The sequence below is a fragment of the Apiospora phragmitis genome (genome assembly GCF_038363925.1).
Source record: "Apiospora phragmitis strain CBS 135458 chromosome Unknown utg000008l:1.0-3514335.0:1.0-3519231.0, whole genome shotgun sequence".
NCBI lineage: Eukaryota > Fungi > Ascomycota > Sordariomycetes > Amphisphaeriales > Apiosporaceae > Apiospora > Apiospora phragmitis.
The window spans coordinates 86,648-107,633 of record NW_027117407.1 but is presented as its reverse complement, the minus strand read 5'-3'; the positions used below and the strand labels follow the sequence as shown (position 1 = coordinate 107,633).

Genomic DNA, 20,986 nt, shown 5'->3' with positions numbered 1-20,986 from the left:
GGGTGAACACGAATGTACTTCAGAGCTGTTATCGGTTGCCACACCGAGCAGGTCAAAATTATGTGCGAACCCAGGAGGGCAGGGGGCAGGTTCAATGATCAGGCCTTGGACTGGATGACCGACGTCCACTTGAACTCCAACTACAAGCCTGGTGAGGCGGCGAAGCATCGTCGAGCGGCCAAGAAAAGAACGACGTCGGACGGCTTAGCCATTGAAACATATCGAATCAGCGAGGCAGAGCTGGAAGACATGTTCGCCAATGCCACTCTCAGCAAACGTGCTGACGATGTAAGTGACCTGCCCCCCAAAGCTATACCCATACCCTATGGTAAGATAACGATTTTGACTGACACTCACTTAGGAGGACACCGGCTTCCGGCTCATCCAGACGTTCAACAACATTGAGCGACCCGACCATCATCTGCAGATCGAGGGCGGCCTGACCGCCGGTTCGACCTACAACGTCCAGAAGACCGTCTCGGAGAGCGTTTCGGTCGGGGTCAAGGACATCAGTCAGACCGAGTTCAGCATCAGCTTCTAAACCACCCACGAGGCGTCAACGATCCAGGGCATCAGCGTCAAGGTAGACTGCGCGTCCAGCCAGACTGGCGTCCTCTACTTCAGCCCCATCTGGGACAAGTACGACGCCCTCTTGACCCCCGAGAAATGACGAGATCGAGGTCTGGGTTCCCCGCCCCGGGACGGTCGTCAACTACCGAACAGACTGCCTGGCCTGATTTGCTGCCTCCTTGGTTGGTCTTGTCAAACTTGCAGGGAAAATACGGCATGGGCTACCTGTTCACTTCTGCTGAGTAAGTGTAGGGGCTTTTATGGGAGGCATAATTTGAAGTTTATACTTATTCGGAGATGTTCCTCGTTCTTATTAGTGGGAATGGTTTGACTCGAGCTGATTTGAAGGATTTGGAGGAACTAATCTAATGTCTGTCGGGCAAGAGAAAGAAAACAGCAGACGGTTTCGACAGGTAGAAGCACTGCGTTGAAGAATTTTGACTGGCTATCACCCGAGTGTGATGAGGTATGTTCCCGTCCCTTGGAGCGTCGAATATTAAAATAATAGTCCACGGAGTCGTCGCACGCCCAAAGATGGGTGGGCTGTCAAACCCTAGGCGATACCCCGACTCAAGACTGCGAAAGAGTCTACCGCTGTGATGCTTATGTATTCGTGTATTCTGGACGCAGGACTCCCTGCAGGAGTGGGCTGCACGATCAAGCGCCAGAGACTGCCCCAGACGGTGCGCGGCCACGAATGCAATGGCAAAGGACACGCTTCCATAAGCTATATCAATATGTAGATCCATTCACAACATGGCATGTTCTATGCGATCCAGGGACTTGTCGATAGACACAGAAACGGAAGACTTGAACATGACATGACGTGCCTGATACTCTGGACGGCCGCGAGAGCCCATAGCGAAAGACAAGATGCACCAATTTATTTGACCAACTTGAAGATGAAAACAGGGCATTCTGGATATGAAGAAAATATGTAACTTCAACTGGTTCCTACTTGACGAAGGAGGAGAGAACGTGACAGCGGCTGCAAGGGGGCCTGGAGATCTTGGGCCCCACAGTGTCCCGCAATCCCTAATCCCGTTGCATCTGCCCCACCAAAATTTTCCTAAAGCTTCAATGATGGAACTATCAGTTGGACGTCCAGTCCAGTCCAGCAGCTCTAGATTTCCAGACGACAGACAGCGCACCAAACAACAGCCAAACCCACGACCCCCAGGAAAGAGAAGGAAGATTCGAGCAACCGCCCACACAACCTGAACAAAAGCGCAAAGCAATACACGAACGATCCCAATTGGCGAGCGGGCATAGTCGCCGAAAGAAACGAACTTCCCCCCAAAGACAGACAGACACCATGCCCCTCGACACCTCCACCTACAACCTAGCGCTCCTGCGCGTCGACGGCCGCCGCTGGAACGAGCTGCGCCAGCAGGTCGGCCAGCTGGGCGTGCAGTCTCGGCGACGGCTCGGCCTACCTGGAGCAGGGCAACACCAAGATCCAGTGCATCATCACCGGCCCCAACGAGCGCGACGCCTCCAAAAACACCTCGTCCTCCGCCTCGACGGCCCCGACCGCGGGCGGCGCCGGCGCCACGCTCGCCGTCAGCATCATGATCGCCCCCTTCGCGACCGTGGACCGCAAGCGCCGCGGCCGCAACGACAAGCGCGTGCAAGAGATGCAGACGACCATCGCCTGCGGCCTCGCGGCCGCCGTGCAGGGCCAGGCCTACGGCCCGCGCTCGACGATCCACATCGCGCTGAACGTGCTGTCGCAGGACGGGTCGCTGCTGGCGGGGCTGATCAACGCGGCGAGCCTGGCGCTGGTGGACGCGGGCGTGCCCATGACGGACTACCTGGTCGCCTGCACGGCGGGCTCGACGTCGTCGTACGCGGCGGCCGACGAGGCGGCCGACCCGCTGCTGGACCTCAACACCCAAGAAGAGCAGGAGCTGCCGTTCCTGACGCTCGCGACGCTGGGCGCGACCGACAAGGTGGTCGCCATGGTGTGCGAGAGCCGCGTCCAGCTGACGCGACTCGAGGGCATGATGGCCACCGCCGCCGACGGCTGCAAGGCTGCCCGGGACTTCCTGGACGGCGTGGTGCGGGACAAGGGAGAGCTGATGGTGCAAGAGGGGGCCATTGGCAGGGGCGAGGTGGTGAGCAGCATGGATCTGGACTGATTGATGTCGGGGTGGAAGAAGAAAAGATACTAGAAAAAGTTGAACAAATGGGCACGTGAAGGGGGCATATAACACATGTCATCCACATCCGGCACAAATAGCATCTGCATGGCGTTTTCGGTTTGGTCACGAGATAGAGATGAAATGGGTTCAACGTGCTGAAGATCAAGTAGAACATTTTCTTTGTACGTCAGTGAGATTTTAGACTTGAGAAATGCTGGCTTCTTGGCTCATTACATTTGACAGATATACTAGTGTGAATAATCCCGGTGCTAAACGACTAGAGCTCGTCATGCTCCGACTCAGGGGCCGGGGTGGCCTCGGGCGTAGGCTCCGCGCCCTGCCACGAGGTCGTCTCGTCCTCCGTCGGCACCTCGACCTTGACCTCGTCCTCGACCTTGACCTCGACCTTCTCGGCTTTAGGCGTTTCCTTGGCCACCTCGGACAGGACGCCGGCAGGCAGCTTCTTCTTGGTGCCCTCGCTCAGGCGGATGGCGTCGATCCAGGACTCGATGCTCTCGGCACTGAAGTCGCCCTCGTACTGCCGCCACCACTTGCGCTTGCCGTTGACCGCGATGACCTCGACCTCGGCGGCGAGCCCGAGGCTCTTGACCAGGGCCGCCACGTTCTCGTCCGCCGCGTGGATCTCGTAGAAGGGGAACAGATGGCGCTGGGCGTGGGCGTGCTTGTGGGCGAGCTCGGACAGGCTGCCGAGGGCCTTCTCGGCGGCCTCGCCGTGGGCCGAGGGGACGACGGCCAGGATGCAGGTGCCGGACTTGGGGTTCAGGCACTCCTTGATCAGCTTCTTGGCTTCGGTGATGGCGGGAATGGCGGGGGCGACTTCGGCAGCCTTGGTGGCCTTGGGAGTCTCGGCGGAGGTGGTCTCTTCTTCGGCGGTCTCCTGAGTCTTGCTCTTAGCGTCAGACGCCTTGGAAGAGGCCTTTTCCTTCTTCTCCTTCTTAGCTTTGGGCTTGGCTGAGCCAGACACCGGGTTGGGCGTGCCGGCCTGCGACAGGAACTTGACCATGGCGTCCTTCTTTATCTCGCCATCGTACAAAATACCGGGCTGCTCGCCGCCGGGGAGAAGGACCAGGGACGGGTACGAGCTGATGCCGAACAGCTCGTTAGCCTTGGCCTCCTTGTTGCGGATCTGGGCGACCTGGATGACGTCGAGGAAGTCGATGGCGAGGCTCTTGAGCAGGGCGCCGGTGGTACCCTTCTCGGTGAACAGGACGGCCTTGGCGGTGTCGTTCTTGGTGCTGAGGAAGCTGTCGAGGTCCTTGTCGGTGACCTTTTTGACGTGGTTGTTGATCTTGTCGACGGCGGCGTCGACGATGCCCTTGGCGGAGCGCGGGCCGTTGTAGTCGTCGACGACGGGCTTGCCGTACTTCTTGCCCGGGCGCGCGATCTTCAGGGTCGGGAAGCCCTGGACGCCGAACTGGCCGCAGAAGGATTTGTTCTCGTCCTCGTCGCAGTTGATGGCGGCGACCTGGGCCAGGCCGTCGAGGTTCGTGGCGGCCTTTTCGTAGGCGGGCTTCAGGTTCTGGCAGTGGCCGCACCAGGGCGCGTAGAATTCGAGGACCTATCGGGTTGGAAGAGAGAGGGATGTTAGTGGTCGAGTCATGAGGTAGGTGGTGGGTGCATTTATTGGAGCCAGCCTCCGGTGTAAGTCATTGGATAAGAGGATATAGCTCCCGAACTAGGAGAATCAGAACAGCATTCGGAAAGATATACAGTGGTGTAGTTGGACTTGGCCACGAGCCGGTCATAGCTCTTAGCATCGACCTGGAGGACGGGCGAGTTCTTGGTGTAGATGCCGGCGCTGACGGTCGGCAGAGCCGAGAGGAGAGCTACGGCAACGGTAGCTAGTGTGGGGTTGGAGGCATGCATGGTCGGTCAACCAGTCAGTCGATCACGACGGTGGGTGTGGGAGAAAGCTATGTGGTGAAACGGCAGTCAAATCAGGAAGAAGACAAAGTTGCGCTGCAAGATGAGGAGACCATCCACAATAAAAAACGAGAGGGGGTCACCAAGCAACTAATAAGGGAAGGTTGAAGGTGAATGCATGTGGTGTAGTTGTCCTTGTTGCTTCTTGCTACATGCAATGTAGACTTTTGGCAAAAGGCCAGCGTGGAAATAAAGTCCGTCAGTCAGACCACAGCACAGGCGTCGATGCGGCGGCGATGCATTAGCCAGTCGACTTAACCAATTCGTGGAGCTCCCCGCTTCGGGGCTCTTTGGCAAATCAGAGCAAAGAGTCAATCTGGCAAGAAGAAGAAGCTCAGGGAACATTTAATTCAGAATCCGGGGTCCTGTGGCTGGTACCCCCACCTGATGCTACTTGCCTGGTACACGCTCGAGTTGATCTAACATGTTTCTTTAGCTGTAGAATACCTTTTTAGGGATATATTAATAAGGATAAAGTTTAATTAACTTTAAAAGTTTAATAAATATTAAAGATTATTATAACTTGTTTTATTATAAACATTATAACGCTTTTCACTAGTCGCTTTTTACTTTAATAAACCCCTCGTTTTATATTAATTAATTATTAAATACTTTTTTATTATTACCTTATATAATAAGGGCTTTTTTAAATTAAACGCGCGATTTTTTAATTTCTCGACGCTTAAAAAGTACTAAATTAACTTTTTATAAAATACGTATTTAATTTTTTTATAAACATTATTTTTTATATTATTATATATATATTTTTTATTATTTAATTTATAATATTTAAAATTAATATCGAGGAGCTTTTTTAATAAGCAAAAACTTTATTTTTAATAAAAATAAAGTGTTTAGTCGTTTATTAAAAATTAGACGACGTTTAAGGATTATAAGTACTAGCCGTCCCTAAACGCGACGAGCTAAGTGTAAGCGTTTAAAAACGTATATCTACTTTATTAATTATTTCGTTCGAGTAGTAAAATATTAAACTAAATGCGTTAAATTTAAATTTAATATTATTTTTTATAAAAATAATAAAATACGCGGCCTTAAAAGCGATAAAGAACTTTAACTTCGTAATATAGTTTATTAACGCTTTAATAAATAACGTATCTTATAAATAAATATCTTATATAAACGAATGTCTTATTCTTTTATACCTTTTTTAATAAAATATAAATTAATTTCACCACAACGTATTTAATATATTAAAATTAATCGGAATTCTTATCTCTAGATACTTCTATATTATTCTAATAAGTTCGCGTATTATACCCGGGCTCTCCGTAAATTTTATAACGTTATAAGCGTGTCTTAAACGTCTTCGTATAACCACTCCTCCGACGCGATTCGTCTTATAACTATCTATTAACATCCCTTTAAAATTATAAGTTTTCTTTAACTTATATATAAAGTGATCCTCTATTTTATAACCGTTTCTTTTTCGTACGGCGGCGCCGGCTAAACATTTTATTTACTTTTTAAAGTATCGCGTTCTCACTTTTTAAAAAAGTAACTCGGTATATAATATACGTTATAACTTTTACGATTTAATTAAAACTAATTAAAATAAACGTCGGAAAGTTATTTTAATATTATACGATACTGTTTCGAACGTATTCGGTTTAAGATTAAGTTTTAATCGAGTTATTTAAAATTTTTAATTTTTAAAAAATAAATAAGCTAAAAAACGTCCCTAAAAGTGTTAAAATATATAACTTTATATTTAATTATAAAATAATATATTCCGGATTATACGGGACAAGTTCTATTTTTTAAAAGCTTCCTCGTATATTCAAAACGGTGAAAATCGCTTAAAACGCTTTTAAAAACACTAATAAGAAATCCTCGTTTAAAATATAAATAATATACGCCCGTATAAAATATTTAATTTCTTTCCTATACTTTTTTTTAATATATAAAAATAACCGATATTAAGAGGCTAAAGCTTATATAATAAATAAGAAAGTATATAAAGTATAATAATCGAGTTCTTTTTATAATAAAGCTCGAAAGCTATTAAATAATAACTTTCGTAGCCGTTTAAAACTAAAAAGTAATAACAACCTTTCGTATAAAACCTAGTATATTAATTAAAGTATCGAATTTAATTCTCGCCTCTTTTATTCGTAGTTCAGCTATTTTTAATAATTACGATTACTTAATCCTTCGGTAATAGGCTGTTTTTATACTAAAAAAAGGTACGTTTTCCCGGTAAAGATAATATAAAAAAGAATAGCGTAACCGTATAATCTAACGCCCTAAATAATTATAACCTATTCCCGGTTTTTTTATTATATTATTTTAAACTTTCCGCATTAATTAGAAATGGTTATAATTATTTCGAACGAGATTTAACTTATAAAAAAGCCGGTCTCGTCAAAATTATAAATATCCTCCTTTTAAATCCCGTACTTATAAATTATATTCCGTACGAGGGTAAACTACGCGCGATACGCGTCGGGATCTTCGTAAAAGACTCTTTAATAATCGATTCTTTAATTAAAACGCGTCCAGAAGTCTAGTTATCGTCGTATAAAATTAAAGGCCTAATTAACGCCGCGTCCCGCGTCGCGTAAATTAAATAATCGATTCGTTATATCTTTTATACTATTTAACCGGGGAAAAAACGGTCGCGTATTTAAATTAATAATATATTAAATAATCGCATTTTCTTCGGAATTTAAAAGCTTTCGAGAATTCGTAAATATTTCGCGTCGTACAGGTTAACTATTTCGTCTACGCTATAAAGTTTTCGATAAAACGTAATAGATTAATACAGCTTTTCGTATATTTAAAATTAAATCTTCTTAAAACGCTTAAAGCGTTAAAATTATATTACTCTCTTTTTAAAGTTATAATATTTTTAAACATAAAAGAATATAAAAAAAGGTTAAGGCTATAAAGAAATTTATAAAAGTAAGACATTCGCTTATATGAGATATTCGCTTATAGGATACGTTAGCTCGATTTCTTTCGAATAAATATATTTTAATAACGAATAAAGTACTATATTTAAAAGTTAAAGTAAGTAAGAAAAGTAAAGAGGTATATTAAACCTAATAATGCCGTTATTTCTATAATATTCCTCGAATTTAGCTAAAATATAGCTTTTATAATCGTTTATAATTAAGAGGCGATAAAAGCTTTTCGTCCGCGTTTTAATATATTTATCGAAATGTCGAATCTAGTTTAAGCTCGTTTCGTTATTAGTTTAGCCGTTAAAAGTCGGTTTAATTACTTAATCGCTCGATAAATTATATTTACGAGATTAATTTACGAGGTAATATTAGTTTTAAACTATTAAAAACGGCGGAATATATTAACTTTATAAATTAATATATTTAATAGCCGTTAACTATTCTCGATTAATAAGTTAAATTAACTTCGCCTTTTTATAATAATCGGCGCGTATTATAATAAATATTAACTTAATTATACTTATTATAAAGCCGGTTTCGTTAAAATTTTATAATTTTCGTTTAAAATACTATATTTAGTTTTAATATTCGCAATTAGCGTAAACTAGCCGGAAATAATACTTATATTTTTATAAAAAGCCCTTTAATAATTATATTAACAGTTTATTCGAGTCTTAAAATTTAAGTTACGGTTAATAAAACGTTTAACTTAATACTTGTCGACGTGGTCGTCGCCGCGCGACTTTATAAAAAAATTAGCCATATCTCTTATAATATTAATATTAGAAGGTATTTTTTAAGTATTTAAATTAATTATATAATTGCGAAATACCTCTTTTTTAACTAGATTTAATTTATATTATAGATATCGGATTTCGCGTCGAGGTTTAATACCGCGAAGTCGGTCGCCTAGAGTAGCTCGGGGGACGTCGTACACTTTCGTAGCAGCTTTTTAACTAATTCGATTCGGACCTTCTCGCGTCGCTTAAATTATTAAAACGATACGATCTTCTTTCGATTAAATCGATATTATAGTTATAAAGATATTATATATTAAAGTTTAATTATATAAATTAAAAAAAGTGGCCGATTTAATAATATAATTAATTTAATAATAAACTTTATTATATATATTAAAAAGTTATATTTATTATTTAATTTATTTATTATTTAATTTATTTATTATTTAATTCATTTATTATTTAATTTATTTATTATTTAATTTATTTATTATTTAATTTATTTATTATTAAATTTATTTATTATTTAATTTATTTATTATTTAATTTATTTATTATTAAATTTATTTATTAAGTTATTAAAAACTAAACTACCGGTTAAAATATATACATTAACCCTAACATATTTACTCTCCCCCTATATCTACTACAGGGGTAACCACTGTAGAGTGTATTTTATATGTAGAAGCGCATCCCGGTAGCTCGAGCCACAGTGTGGTGAGAGCTCAGTTTCAGGCCGTTGTTCGGGTCTAATTCCGCACTACTGGTGGGGTGGGACAACTTTTGTAGCAGCGCAGGCATTACGTCGATGAGGGATGAAGGACGAGGGTGGCTGGCAAACGCAGACAGCTTCAACATTCCCAAGACAACACCATCCACACCCGTAACGGCATCACACCCAACACGAAACTCTAGAAAACAACACACAAGCCGCCTCGAACCGATACTGCCATTTCCACTCGCGCAATTTGACAGCCCCAACAATGGCGGCCAATATCCCCGCACCCCTCAAGCAGGCGGGCATTACACCCTTCGTGGTGCGCGCAACACAACTCGAGAAGGCCAAGCCCGTGATCGCATATTGGTGTATGTCTTGCTTCCAGACCGAAAAGGCCCAGAACTGATCAAGGAACCAGGCGAATACTGGGTGGTCAACCAGATCCTAGCCAAGCAGCTCCACAGCACCGACGATGATTGTTTGCAGTTCACCATGGCCCTGATGGACAAACTAGAACAGGTACGGAGCCAATTATATCCTTCGCCAACATAACATAACCCGGAGCGCTAACATGGGCAACTTCTGCAGACCAAAGCGGAGCAAGCCGGAAACGATGCGATACTGGACGATGTGGCTGGCAAGGCATACGTCGAGCAATTCGCCCAGGAGACGCTTAACCGTGCTCTTCGGCCCCTCAATGCCAACAAGGTCACACAGTGAGTACCCATCCTGATTTCCCCTCCACACATCTCTGATCACCGTCCAGGCAAACCGCCGTCACATTCGAAGCGGCCGCCACCTTCTTCCACCTCGTCAATATATGGGGCCCGGCCGACGCCGAAACGGAGCAGAAGATCAAATTTGCGAAGTGGAACGCCGCCCGGATATTGAGGGCCATCAAAGAGGGCAAGGACCCGAACGAGTCCAACCCGAAGCCCCAGGAGGAGATGCCAGAAGAACAGCTGGACCCCAATGACCCCGAGGTCCAAGCACTAGGAGGATTGCCCCGGTCAGCCACTGTCGAGGACGCACCAGAGGAAGGAGACAAGACCTATCTTGACCCCAAAGCATCTGCTATATCGCCTGCTACCGTCTCGGCGCCTACATCCCCTCCACAATCGGCTATTCCGCCTGAACAGGTTTCTCCCATTGCGCCACCAGACCGGCCCGCCCACGATGGCTACTTTCCCTCGGCGCCATCCGGACCAGCAAATGATGACCCACCTCTCCAACTGCCGTTCGCGCCCGGAGCCCCTTCATCGGTGGGAGACCCCGACTTCAGCATCCCAAGCCCGCCAACAGTCCAGCCGGGATCGAACAGCCAAGGCCCTGCCATTCCGCCTTCAGGGACCATCTCACCGCCAACCCTGCCCGACACGCCGCAGTCCTTCTACCAACAACCCCAGCCCCCTGTTCATCAGCCTTCTGCTCCGGTGACCGCACCTGGACCTGGTCTTCCGCCGCCTCCTCAGGGATATACACCCACCCAGCCTAGCGCGCCCCCGGCGAACATCTTTTATACACAGCCCTCGGCTCCAGCACAACAGCCTCAAGTTCCCACCCCATCTCAGCCGGCGTCGAGTTACAGTGGCGGCCCGCCCACCAATTCCGTTTACCAAGCCGACGACATGTCCATAGTACAAGCACAGAAGCACGCGAAATGGGCTATTTCGGCACTCAACTTTGAGGACGTGCCTACCGCCGTCCGGGAGCTGAAAGCGGCTCTCAATTCCTTGGGGGCTTCCTAGAGCTGCTAGTTCTTATTGTTGGATGGTTAGGATACCTGACGTGGGACACGACGCATGCATACATACCCAATGAAAGCTGTTGAGCTTAGTCCGCATTGCGATGGAGTTGGAGCCCGGGAGAGAGACGAAGAGAGAGACTCGACAGTAATGTATATACTAGTTCGGGCAGAGCACGGTAATTATTCATCCATTACAATCACTTGTTAGTGTGGTCTGACCTACGACGTGTATCAATGCCCCACAGTGGTGTTGTCATCCCGGTATCGAATTCGTAACCAAAGTTAAATTTGACTACCCTTGATATTCAACGTCGTATTACCTAAGCACTGTACTACGATATGGACATCAGGAGTACTTGCCTTACCATTGTTGGGGAACTACATCTACGCTAAAGTATAGCCAGATGTCCTGATCTGGAACGATAAGGCTCGTTCTCGTATGGACCTTTGGCTATTGAATGGCATTGGTGAGCTCCCGTGTCTTGGCCCGGGCGAGTGAGTTTCGTTCACCTAAACTGGAGAGCATATGGCCCGAGAAAGCTACGAAAGGGGTGATTCCTTAGGCTGTCTTCTACAGTTCGTCTCTAGCAAAGTATAAACTGCAGATTTTCTTCATCTTACCCGGGATTCCGACAACTCAAGTCGCTAGTGACAGGGCTAGATGCGAAACGATGCCCCGACGGGTCTTGTATACCTTCTGCCCCCTTTTAAGTTTAATGGAAATATGGCTTATCACGGCTACCATGTACGATTGTCGGGTCGAGGTCCACCAGCAGGTCATGTAGGTGTATCTCCGAAGGCCCAGGCAGCGGGACATATAAGTAAAACGCAAATGGAAGGAAAAATAATTCCTGGACTTCATTTCATCATACAACAGTGACACCTTCTTTCCTGCCTCTTGGAGTCAATCTACTTATTGAGACTTGGACTATATTCGAATCACACATTAGAACGATCTACGACGATCCTCCTGACCTATTGAGTATTACTATTACCATTGTCATCTTTGGTATTGAATCGAATACATATACATATATCGACATTCACCAGTCGAGATCTCATCATGGATCGATTCACGGTACAAATCAACGACTTGGGAGCGCCGTTGCGTCGTGACCTTCACGAGCTCACGCAGCGCCTTCCCGTTTTGCTCAAGGACTATGCACTATGTTCCTCAATCGGGGTCTGCTGTCATCGCCACCGTAACGGGCCGCCCCATCTGGTCCAGTTCCAGTCCCCCCGCGAGAGCGACCCGGCCCCCATACGCCTCGGCTCGCTCCGCCATGACTACTACACCGCCCTGCCGGAGGACGTGGACCCGGCCGAGGCTCTGATGAGCAAGGACGACGACACGCTGCCGCAGCAACAGCAGCAGCACGGCGGCGTCGACGAGAACGGCGACGTCATGGCCGATATAAATGACGACGACAACAATAATAATGACAACAATGACAACAACAAACCACCATGGCGGCCCGAGTTCGACGTCTGCATCGACGACCTGCGGTACCACGTGGACATCTACCTTCACACCCCGCCCCTGCGGCCGCTGGCCCTGCACCTCTTCAAGCAGTGCCTCGTCTCGTACGTGCCCTTCCGGCTGGGCCCGCACGGCGCCACCCACCGCCTCGAGGAGGAAGCCTTCGGGCAGCTCGTGCGCGACATCTACACACTGCGCACCAGTGACGAGGCCTCGGACCGAAAGCTGCAACACATCGTCGCACAGTTCGGCGTCTGGGCCCAGGACCGGTGCCGCGGCCAGAGGCAGGGGCAGCACTGGCCCCGGGACATGTTGGCGCACTATCTGTGCGTGGCCGCGGCGAGGCGGCGGTGCGGGGACTTTGATGATGATGTCGTGGATGGAAGGCGGGTGCTCGAGGCGGAGCGGAGGCGGGCGCGGGTGGTGGCGGGGGAGGGAGGAGATGCGGCGGTTGAGGGGGTTGATGCGGCAGGAGGCGAGGGAGAGGGTCACTCCTCAGGTGTGATGGGGGAATTTGGGTTGCAAAGCAAAGCAGAGAGGGCATTTCAAATGGTGTTAAGAGATGTATGGAGGATCCCACACAGACACACACACAGAGAGAGAGAGAGAGAAGAGAAAGAGACCTCAGTTTGGGCTTTGGATATACCCTCAGCCACAAGTCGAGATGGAGGCGTTTGGGTACTGGCATAACGACCCAAATGCATAAGGTATTCGAATCATTCTTTCAATTGACATCCCAATCAAATAATTCACAGTACACTCTTCTTTGCATTGCTAGATCTACTTTTCTTGTCGAACACAGTACTTAGATAAACTGATAACAGCCCTGGCTCTGTAACAGCGGGAGAGAATGCTAAGGTACCTAGGTCAGGCGAAGGTGGAAATCGATCACCGTCGAAGTTGGATATTTCTCTCGCTCCGATCTTAGTGATATGGCAAAGGTTTTCAAACACCCCTCAAATACCGCTGCACCATTACAACGCAATGGGAGGCAAAAAATTGGTATTGAGACGTTATGTACAACGTCTTGCTCTCCTATAAAACTTGACGAGGCTGGAAACCGCCACCATGGCGTCGGATGTCATCATTTGGGTATCTGCTTAGACGCCTTCTCGTATGCGCTAGAATAACGACACGATACATTGATCTGCATCTACCATTCTAGAAAGGAGTCTTCGAGTCAAGAGTTGTTTCCTTCTTCAGATCAACGACCAGGGCATGTCCGGTTTCGTTGCACGTTCCCTCGGACTTGTTCATCTGGTGCTGGCGTAGTACGACCAATTGACTCGGGTGTTCTCTACTATTAATAATAATCTCCTTCAGCTTTGGCGGCTCCAGATTAGCAATCAATGTGTGGTCTGTATTGCCGGCTAAAACGGACATGGCGACGAGCAAGTGCGTGTGGAATACCATAAATATCGTGCAAATCTAGCGGCATATGGAGTCACTTATCAACTTCGATTGGATTTGGAATTGGACGCGCAGAAGATCTCGCGATACCGACTGGGAAAGAGAAACTGGTGGGGTTCCGTCGAATGAAACAATCGAGCCCCCCTCCTTGCAGCGCCGCAGCGCTAGAATTGTTCTCGAAAACCCCGTCCGAAGTGTGCTGAAACACTGAGCCACGGACAATTGCAGGGATGTCCCGCCTGAAGAAACACATGTGAAAAGAACCCCCGATCTACAGGGCTGTCCGGCTAGGTTTGGGAAAGCCATTCGCTTCTCTCCCCTGTTGCAGGTGATGCTCGGGGGAAAAGTGAGGCGAGCCTCCATCATCAACATGCGTATGGCATTTGTTGGTTCTTTGCATGGCAAACACCCATGATGGCCTTGCTCGAAATGATGGGAAATGGGGTTTCGACGCTTGGGAAAAAACCAGCGACACGAAACAGTGCTCGACACTCTAGTGAGCAGCTAGGGGGCCCGATCTGAGAAGAGGACAAGACAGCGGACGGGTCATCCGAATTGCACATGTCGTGTTGTGTGTACCTCGAAGCGATCTGAGCAGCTGTACATGGTAGATGGGGTCGTCCTATCGTATATCGACAAGCTCTGTTCAGTTCAGCCGATGTTGGATGGATGGAACGCAATAATCCCAAGAAAAAAAGAGAAAAAAAGAAAATGAGCGTCGTTTACGGTAGGCCGTTGGATGGGCGAACAGCCACCGTCGGGCGGGCCAAATTCATCAGCCATTTTCCATTCTTTTGCTGAACCGTCACACGACGCCCACAGACACTGATGAAAGAACCACACATGGCCAAGCCGCGCTGCGCCCATTGCTCCCTTTTTCGACGTCAGGAAAGCAATGTCCCTTACAGGCCGGGATTGCAGATTACGTGCCTGTCGATATCGTCATCGCCAAGGAAGTCATATCGTCCTCTCGTCTGCACACTTCTAATTGCAGTACTGCTACCTGCTACTTACTGTACATGTACAGCACTCGGAAGAAGAAGAAACAGCCCTGCACGCCTGGCCGGGCAGCGCGAGAGGAGCTCACTCAACTTGAAGCACAGGCTCCGGCGCTACTCGTCAGCACTTGGCTCTAGCGGTGACACTACCAATTGATGATGTGCAGCCGTGCTCCCGGGAGCCGTATCACTAAAATAAAACCAAATGCCAGACAGATTGGCCTTACGTATGTCGGGGGCGGGGGAAGGTAGTCTAGCAATTGGGGGCTCGGTTGTAGGTACTTCCTTGCCAATCCCATTCCCCAATGCGACCTCGCAACCGACTTTGTCGCTGTCGCAGGCGCACGAAATGGAATTGATATCCCACGAAGCACACTCCAGGTTACATTTGCTGCCGCTGGGAAGAGCGGCAGCCGAACTGCTATCACTGTGACCATCCCACCTTTTCCCCCTCGCTGGCGCACTGCACCGGCAGCGTCCCTAGTTCCAGGGTCCTGGTCTCCTACAGGTGCGTGCACCTGCCTCGCTGCAACCGTGCCAGTGCACACCCAAACACCCTCTCGAGGTTGATGGCATTCTGCCAATCAGATAGAAATCGTTCGACCTGAGTCTTGCGGCTTGAGCTTTTTTCTTTCTAGAAGCCATCCCGCACACCCCATCGAATCAATTGAACCGGCCAGGCTGACCTCCCGTTGCAGTCGCACTGCATACATATAATGTCTTGCTGCGACACCATTTTTGCAGAAGGGTCATTGGCCACAGTTCGTGCTTACCTGTACCGTAACTAAAAATAAAAATAAAAGATTTCCTGGTACCTATGGTTTCGCTGTTTTCCATGCCAACATCATCATCATGGATTTCCCGACTGCACTTTAAATGATTGATCGACCCCCAAGGACAGGGTACCCTTTCCCAACTTCTTAGCACCCAACCGGCTCAGCCGTATGGTACGGTTTAGTGACGGCCCCTCTCTATCCTATCCATTTCCATCTATCTTCCCCCCTCATTGCCTCTTCCCGCCATCCTTTCGTTTCGTCCCTCTCGCTGCTCTCACCACACACACAATCAGAACCGAGCTACGGAGTACCACTCATAAGCTTAGACTCCGATGGGCCAAGGGCCAGTCCGTGCCTCGTGCTGCTGCTTGTGCCTAGTGCGCCTAGGGGCCCTTATCCCAAGACAGACAAGGAGGAGAAGCAGAAGAAGCAGAGGAAGAAGACGACGAAGAAGAAGCTCTGACCTCCTCCTCCTCGCCGTAGAGACGTGCACGCCTTCGATTAACCTAAGCAATACCCTCCGGCTCGGCCCACTCAATGACCCCGTCAAGACCCTCAAGCTTGAGACAAGACAATGGCGACTAGCACATAGAGCGGTCCTATTTACGGTACAGCTCCTGTATCTCTTGCTGCTTTTCCCTCTGACAACAGAGAGCTCCCCACTCCACTACCCTTGCCTCCAGCCTCCAGCTTCCCGCCGAAGTAGGCGACGACAGCAGCAAAGCAAAGGGGGAGAGAGCGAGAGTTGGAAACGGGTCAAGACAACACAAGACCGCTCCCGACTTCTTGACTTGGTTTCACACCTACCGCTCATCTTTCACGCGCCCATGATCACGACATCTCCTCATTGACCAGATACCAATCCGTGGCCTTCCTTCTATTCTGCCCTACAAACTTCAATAGCCAGGATATAGGTTACTTCTCAGGTACGCTCGCTTTACGTCAACCCCCCGTGACCTTTTGCCCCCTTCCCACTCCCAGCCTGGCACATCAATTGGCGGTACGCGCTCTACTCGTACCTACTCCTCTAGGCCAGGTCACTAGTGAACCTGCAACCCATCATACCCTTACCCATACATTATACATTGACCTCCTTGCCTGTTTTCTTTTTTGCTCCCGGGACGCCGTCATAATCTTTGCTTGTCTCACCAGATGCATGCTTGTTTTGCCATTGTTGTTGCTTGTTTGTATGCCAGCACCCCTTGTGTAACCATTGCCCGATAGATACCGATACCTTCTCTGGGCAAAAATCCAAAATCCAAATCCACGCTTTATACCTCGGACCGCCGGAATTGCTTGGTCCAGACTGCTCGCGTGCTGTTGTGACGACGGCAGCTTGTATTGACCAAGTATACACCGATACCGTCTCTATTTTTGAGCCCATGAACCACCACAGCCTGGCTGTCCAAACTCAATTGCGAGCCTGTTGTCGCTGTAAGTCTTGTCTTGCGGTGTCAGAAAGCGGCGGCGCAGTAGCGCCTGTCTTGGATGTTGTCTTGGAGTATGCTGACACCCAAAGCTCAGCCGGCAGTAGAAACGAGTTTCGAATCAACCCCACGTCGTCAAACGAATTCAGGCGACGCTCTTGAAGTTTCCCGCCCGCCGAAAAGCCTCTACACCAGCGACGGCTTGTCGCTCGGCGCAACGAACCCCCTTGAGCCTTACCGCCAATTGACGGCAGACATTAGCGACCCCGAGTCCCCGCAATCACCAACTCGCTTGAGCTTCTGTGGATAAACACGCTCCGCCCTTGTCCAGAATTGAGCCGCGTTGATCTCGACCGCCCCCCGTCTCGCCACCTTGCGATTCGTCCAATAACATTTTTGTGTGCATGCTTTTTGGAAGAAGCCCGTCTGTTCCAACTGTTGTCGCTTTTGGTTCTGCGACTACACAACCCTTGCGTGGAATATCCTCCTGGCGACCGGCCGGGGTAGAGCATGAACCCGTTACTTGCCTAAATTATCAGCCGTTCGGTTACACCAGCTCAAGAATTTGCCGCGACCGGGAGTTACGGCCATTCGCAGTCTACCCGAGAGATCAAGGGGATCCGCGCCGACCAAGGTGTTTGGCATTGACAGATCTGGCCACCTAGCAGCGGCTCGGCTGCCCACCCGGCAGAAGTCATGAGGCGGAATCGCAGCTCCACGGCCTCGGCCTACAGGGCCCTGGCCCATCACCCAGCCGGCGTGGCAGTTCCCGACTCTGCGTCGCTGATCAGATCCTTTAATGTTGAGACGAATCCCACCCGGCCTATGCGGCCATCCCCCTTGACTGCCTCGACCATCAAGGACATGCCCTTGGATCTTTTGGATCGCATGCGCTCATTCCCGCTTTTCATGTCGGCACCAGAAGAGTTTCTCGTGGCCATCGGCAAGCACCTACGGCCCCAGGTCCACTCGGCACATGACCACGTCCTGACGGAAGGCGACGAGGCCAAGGCAATGTACTGGCTAGTCCGGGGCGTTGTGGCTGTGACTTCGCGCGACGGTGAAGCGATACACGCAGAACTAAAGCCCGGGGCTTTCTTTGGAGAGATTGGAGTTTTGATGGACATGCCGCGGACGGCTACGATCATCGCCCGCACCAAGTGCTTGCTTCTCGTATTGAAGAAGGAGGACCTCCAGCTCGAGCTTCCGAGGTTTCCCGACATGGAAAAGGCCATACGACACGAGGCCCACGAGCGCTTGACCATCTTGAAGAAAAAGCGCCAGGAAGGTCCCCGGGCAACAAGCATATGATGTCCCGAGAAGTCGCGCCCGGGGCTGTTTCCACGGGTGAGGTCGGGGCTATCAAAGAGGGAGCAGTGGTCAACCACAAGAAACGGAAGTCGCCAAGCCCAGGCGTCATTGAGGACCCAGCGGCCGGGAGCGCTCTGGGAAGCGGCTTCGTCAATGTGCGGCAAACGCTGAAGGAGCTGCCTCTGTTTTCCACGCTGCCTCCCGACGTTCTTCACTTCCTGGGCATGAGCGCTCAGCCGAAAACCTACCAACCCTTCACGGAAATCGTCCAGCAGGGCACCCCGGGCAACGAGATCTACTTTATTGTCCGGGGCGAGGCCGAAGTCATACACGACACGCCGAAGAAGGAAGCGCCAACAACGAGACGCGTCACACGCTCCTCGTACATTCGGCCTAGACTTCGCGCTGGCCAATACTTTGGCGAGGTGTCGAGTCTCGGCTTGTCGCGTAGGCGAACGGCCACGGTTCGTTCTATTACCACGGTCGAGTGCTTGATGATTCCAGGCAATGCCCTCGACGAACTGTGGAAACGCTGTCCTCCCGGAATACGGAAGCAAGTGGAGGATACGGCCAGAACCAGAATCAAGCCTACGGACGAAGATGTCGAGATGGTGGATGCACAAAAGCTGGACAGACCTGGCACTCCCACAACCCCCGTCAAAATCACGCCGCAAGTCATTTTCCACAACCCGTCGCTGCCAGTATCGCCGGCCAAGGACGACTCGGATCCGATTTTGTCGAAAGACCCGGACCCTTTCCTGAGCGTCGACATGGAAAACATGAGGAACCGTCGGCGCGGATCTTTTGCGCCGCCCACGCCCCCGGCCGATTCTCCTTCTACGGCACCTACTGCCAACGGGATCCGGCATCGCACTATCGAGATTTCCACGCCCATCCGGTATGGGATCCCATCCTCCCCCGACTCGGAAGGACCGTCGAAGAAGGCAAGGATACTCCCGCACAGACCTGCCAGCATGGAGCAATCGCTACTGCCCGAAGATATTCTCGTTTCCATCTTTCAATACATGAGCATCCCCGAGTTGATGCGGCTTCGACTGGTTTCCACGCGATGGCGCAAGCTCCTGATAACATCTCCCAGGCTGTGCACAGTGGTCGACCTGACACCCCACAACAGACGGGTGACGGACCATGTCCTTGTCAAGATACTGGCTCCTTTCTTCGGAACTCGTCCTCGGTCGGTAGATCTTAGCAACTGCTTTCACGTCACCGACGAGGGCTTTTCGGCTCTCTGGAAGACGTGTGGGAAGAACATCAAAATATGGAAGATGAAGTCCGTGTGGGACGTATCTGCCAACCAGATCCTCGACATGAGCGAGCATGCCAAGGGACTCGAGGAAGTGGATTGGAGCAACTGCCGCAAGGTGGGAGACAATCTGCTTGCCCGAGTCGTCGGGTGGGTTGTACCGGAACATGCCCAGGCAACGAAGCAGGTCGTGATATCGAATTCGCGCGTGAGAGGACAGAAGCCACAGATGCAGACTGTCATGCTGCCTCCTCCTGGGACCGTCGTCGGCTGCCCCAAGCTGAAGCGGCTGAACTTGTCGTACTGCAAGCACATCACGGACCGATCGATGGCCCATCTGGCTGCCCACGCTTCCACACGCATTGAGTCGCTTTCGCTCACGCGCTGCACTTCGATCACCGATGCCGGGTTCCAGACATGGACACCGTATCGGTTTGCCAACCTCACGCGCTTGTGCCTGGCCGATTGCACCTACCTCTCCGACAATGCCATCATCGCACTGGCCAACTCGGCAAAGGCTCTGACCCACCTGGACCTTTCCTTCTGCTGCGCACTCTCGGATACCGCGACAGAGGTCGTGGCCCTCGGCCTGCCTAAGCTGCAGGAGCTCAAGATGGCCTTTTGCGGCAGCGCCGTCAGCGACAACAGCCTCGCCTGCATCGCCCTGCATCTGAATGACCTCGAGCGCCTGAGCGTCCGAGGCTGTGTTCGTGTCACGGCCATGGGTATCGAGAGCGTCCTCGACGGCTGCGGTCAGCTCGTGTGGTGCGACGTGAGCCAGTGCCGCAACCTGGAGCCCTGGGTCCACGGCGGCGGCGTCACACGATGGGGCTATGACGTGCGAGGCCAGGGCCAGAGCAAGATAGGCAATAAGAAGGCCACCATGATGCCGCCCAGGGGAGTGAGGAACCGCCGGGCCCGGCAACCAGTGGGGTTCGTCGTCGAAAAGGGGGCCCAAGGGCCTTCGATAAGAAACCATGCAAGAAGAAGAACCGTAGGTTGCCTGCCTGATCCGAATGGCTTGCTCCCTAGATTGAATCAGCGGAAACAGCTGGATATATGTACCGTCCAATTTTTACGACAAGCGATTTTGCAAACACGTTTTTACCATGGTCATAAACGGAGATACCCTGATTATTTACCTAGCGGGTGGAGGGCGGGAACCTTGAACCAACCAACCGTACACTGTATGCAGTCTTTCTGTTGGAAAAGTACGCGAGGCTTCCATGTTTTAGATGAGCCGACTCCAAAGAGCTGTACATGTACATATCAGAGAAAATTTACCTAGATAGCCATCCAATGAATGATAATGACAATCATCGTATAGGGGGCTCTACTGACTAATCCTGGGCTCATGGTCCCCTGAGTAATGAAGCGTGAAAGGGTGACGTTTGCCGGAATGCCATTACTCAATCATGGTGTCATCGGGGGCCACCGAAAGCCCCCCATCTTTTATGTTAGACTGGCAGATTTAATTCCCGAATTGTAACTCGATAAGCTAGCCCTGTGTGTGGATCGGAGTGGACTCCGTGA

The 20,986-nt window shown here is 49.8% G+C and overlaps 6 protein-coding genes across 6 annotated transcripts; 4 read left to right on the top strand and 2 right to left on the bottom strand.

Moving 5' to 3' along the window:
* Nucleotides 1-60: 60 nt before the first annotated feature.
* Nucleotides 61-541, top strand: PG994_008459 (uncharacterized protein; the record flags this gene model as incomplete). Its single annotated transcript, XM_066859868.1, has 2 exons — nt 61-288; nt 362-541. 2 exons carry the CDS (start codon nt 61-63, stop codon nt 539-541), a joined length of 408 nt encoding a protein of 135 aa, XP_066713457.1.
* A 1,344-nt stretch (nt 542-1,885) lies between these two features.
* PG994_008458 (uncharacterized protein) lies at nt 1,886-2,711 on the top strand (the record flags this gene model as incomplete). The annotated part of the gene is made up of 2 exons (XM_066859867.1): nt 1,886-1,963; nt 2,016-2,711. 2 exons carry the CDS (start codon nt 1,886-1,888, stop codon nt 2,709-2,711), a joined length of 774 nt encoding a protein of 257 aa, XP_066713456.1.
* A 280-nt stretch (nt 2,712-2,991) lies between these two features.
* On the bottom strand, nt 2,992-4,601 carry PG994_008457 (uncharacterized protein; the record flags this gene model as incomplete). The annotated part of the gene is made up of 2 exons (XM_066859866.1): nt 2,992-4,293; nt 4,446-4,601. 2 exons carry the CDS (start codon nt 4,599-4,601, stop codon nt 2,992-2,994), a joined length of 1,458 nt encoding a protein of 485 aa, XP_066713455.1.
* Nucleotides 4,602-9,305: 4,704 nt separating this feature from the next.
* PG994_008456 (uncharacterized protein) lies at nt 9,306-10,788 on the top strand (the record flags this gene model as incomplete). The annotated part of the gene is made up of 4 exons (XM_066859865.1): nt 9,306-9,408; nt 9,459-9,559; nt 9,629-9,756; nt 9,807-10,788. 4 exons carry the CDS (start codon nt 9,306-9,308, stop codon nt 10,786-10,788), a joined length of 1,314 nt encoding a protein of 437 aa, XP_066713454.1.
* Nucleotides 10,789-11,961: 1,173 nt separating this feature from the next.
* On the bottom strand, nt 11,962-12,811 carry PG994_008455 (uncharacterized protein; the record flags this gene model as incomplete). Its single annotated transcript, XM_066859864.1, has 2 exons — nt 11,962-12,459; nt 12,512-12,811. 2 exons carry the CDS (start codon nt 12,809-12,811, stop codon nt 11,962-11,964), a joined length of 798 nt encoding a protein of 265 aa, XP_066713453.1.
* Nucleotides 12,812-17,574: 4,763 nt separating this feature from the next.
* PG994_008454 (uncharacterized protein) lies at nt 17,575-20,688 on the top strand (the record flags this gene model as incomplete). The annotated part of the gene is made up of 3 exons (XM_066859863.1): nt 17,575-18,051; nt 18,231-20,386; nt 20,649-20,688. The coding sequence occupies 3 exons, from the start codon at nt 17,575-17,577 to the stop codon at nt 20,686-20,688; spliced, it is 2,673 nt and encodes an 890-aa protein (XP_066713452.1).
* Between the last annotated feature and the right edge of the window lie 298 nt (nt 20,689-20,986).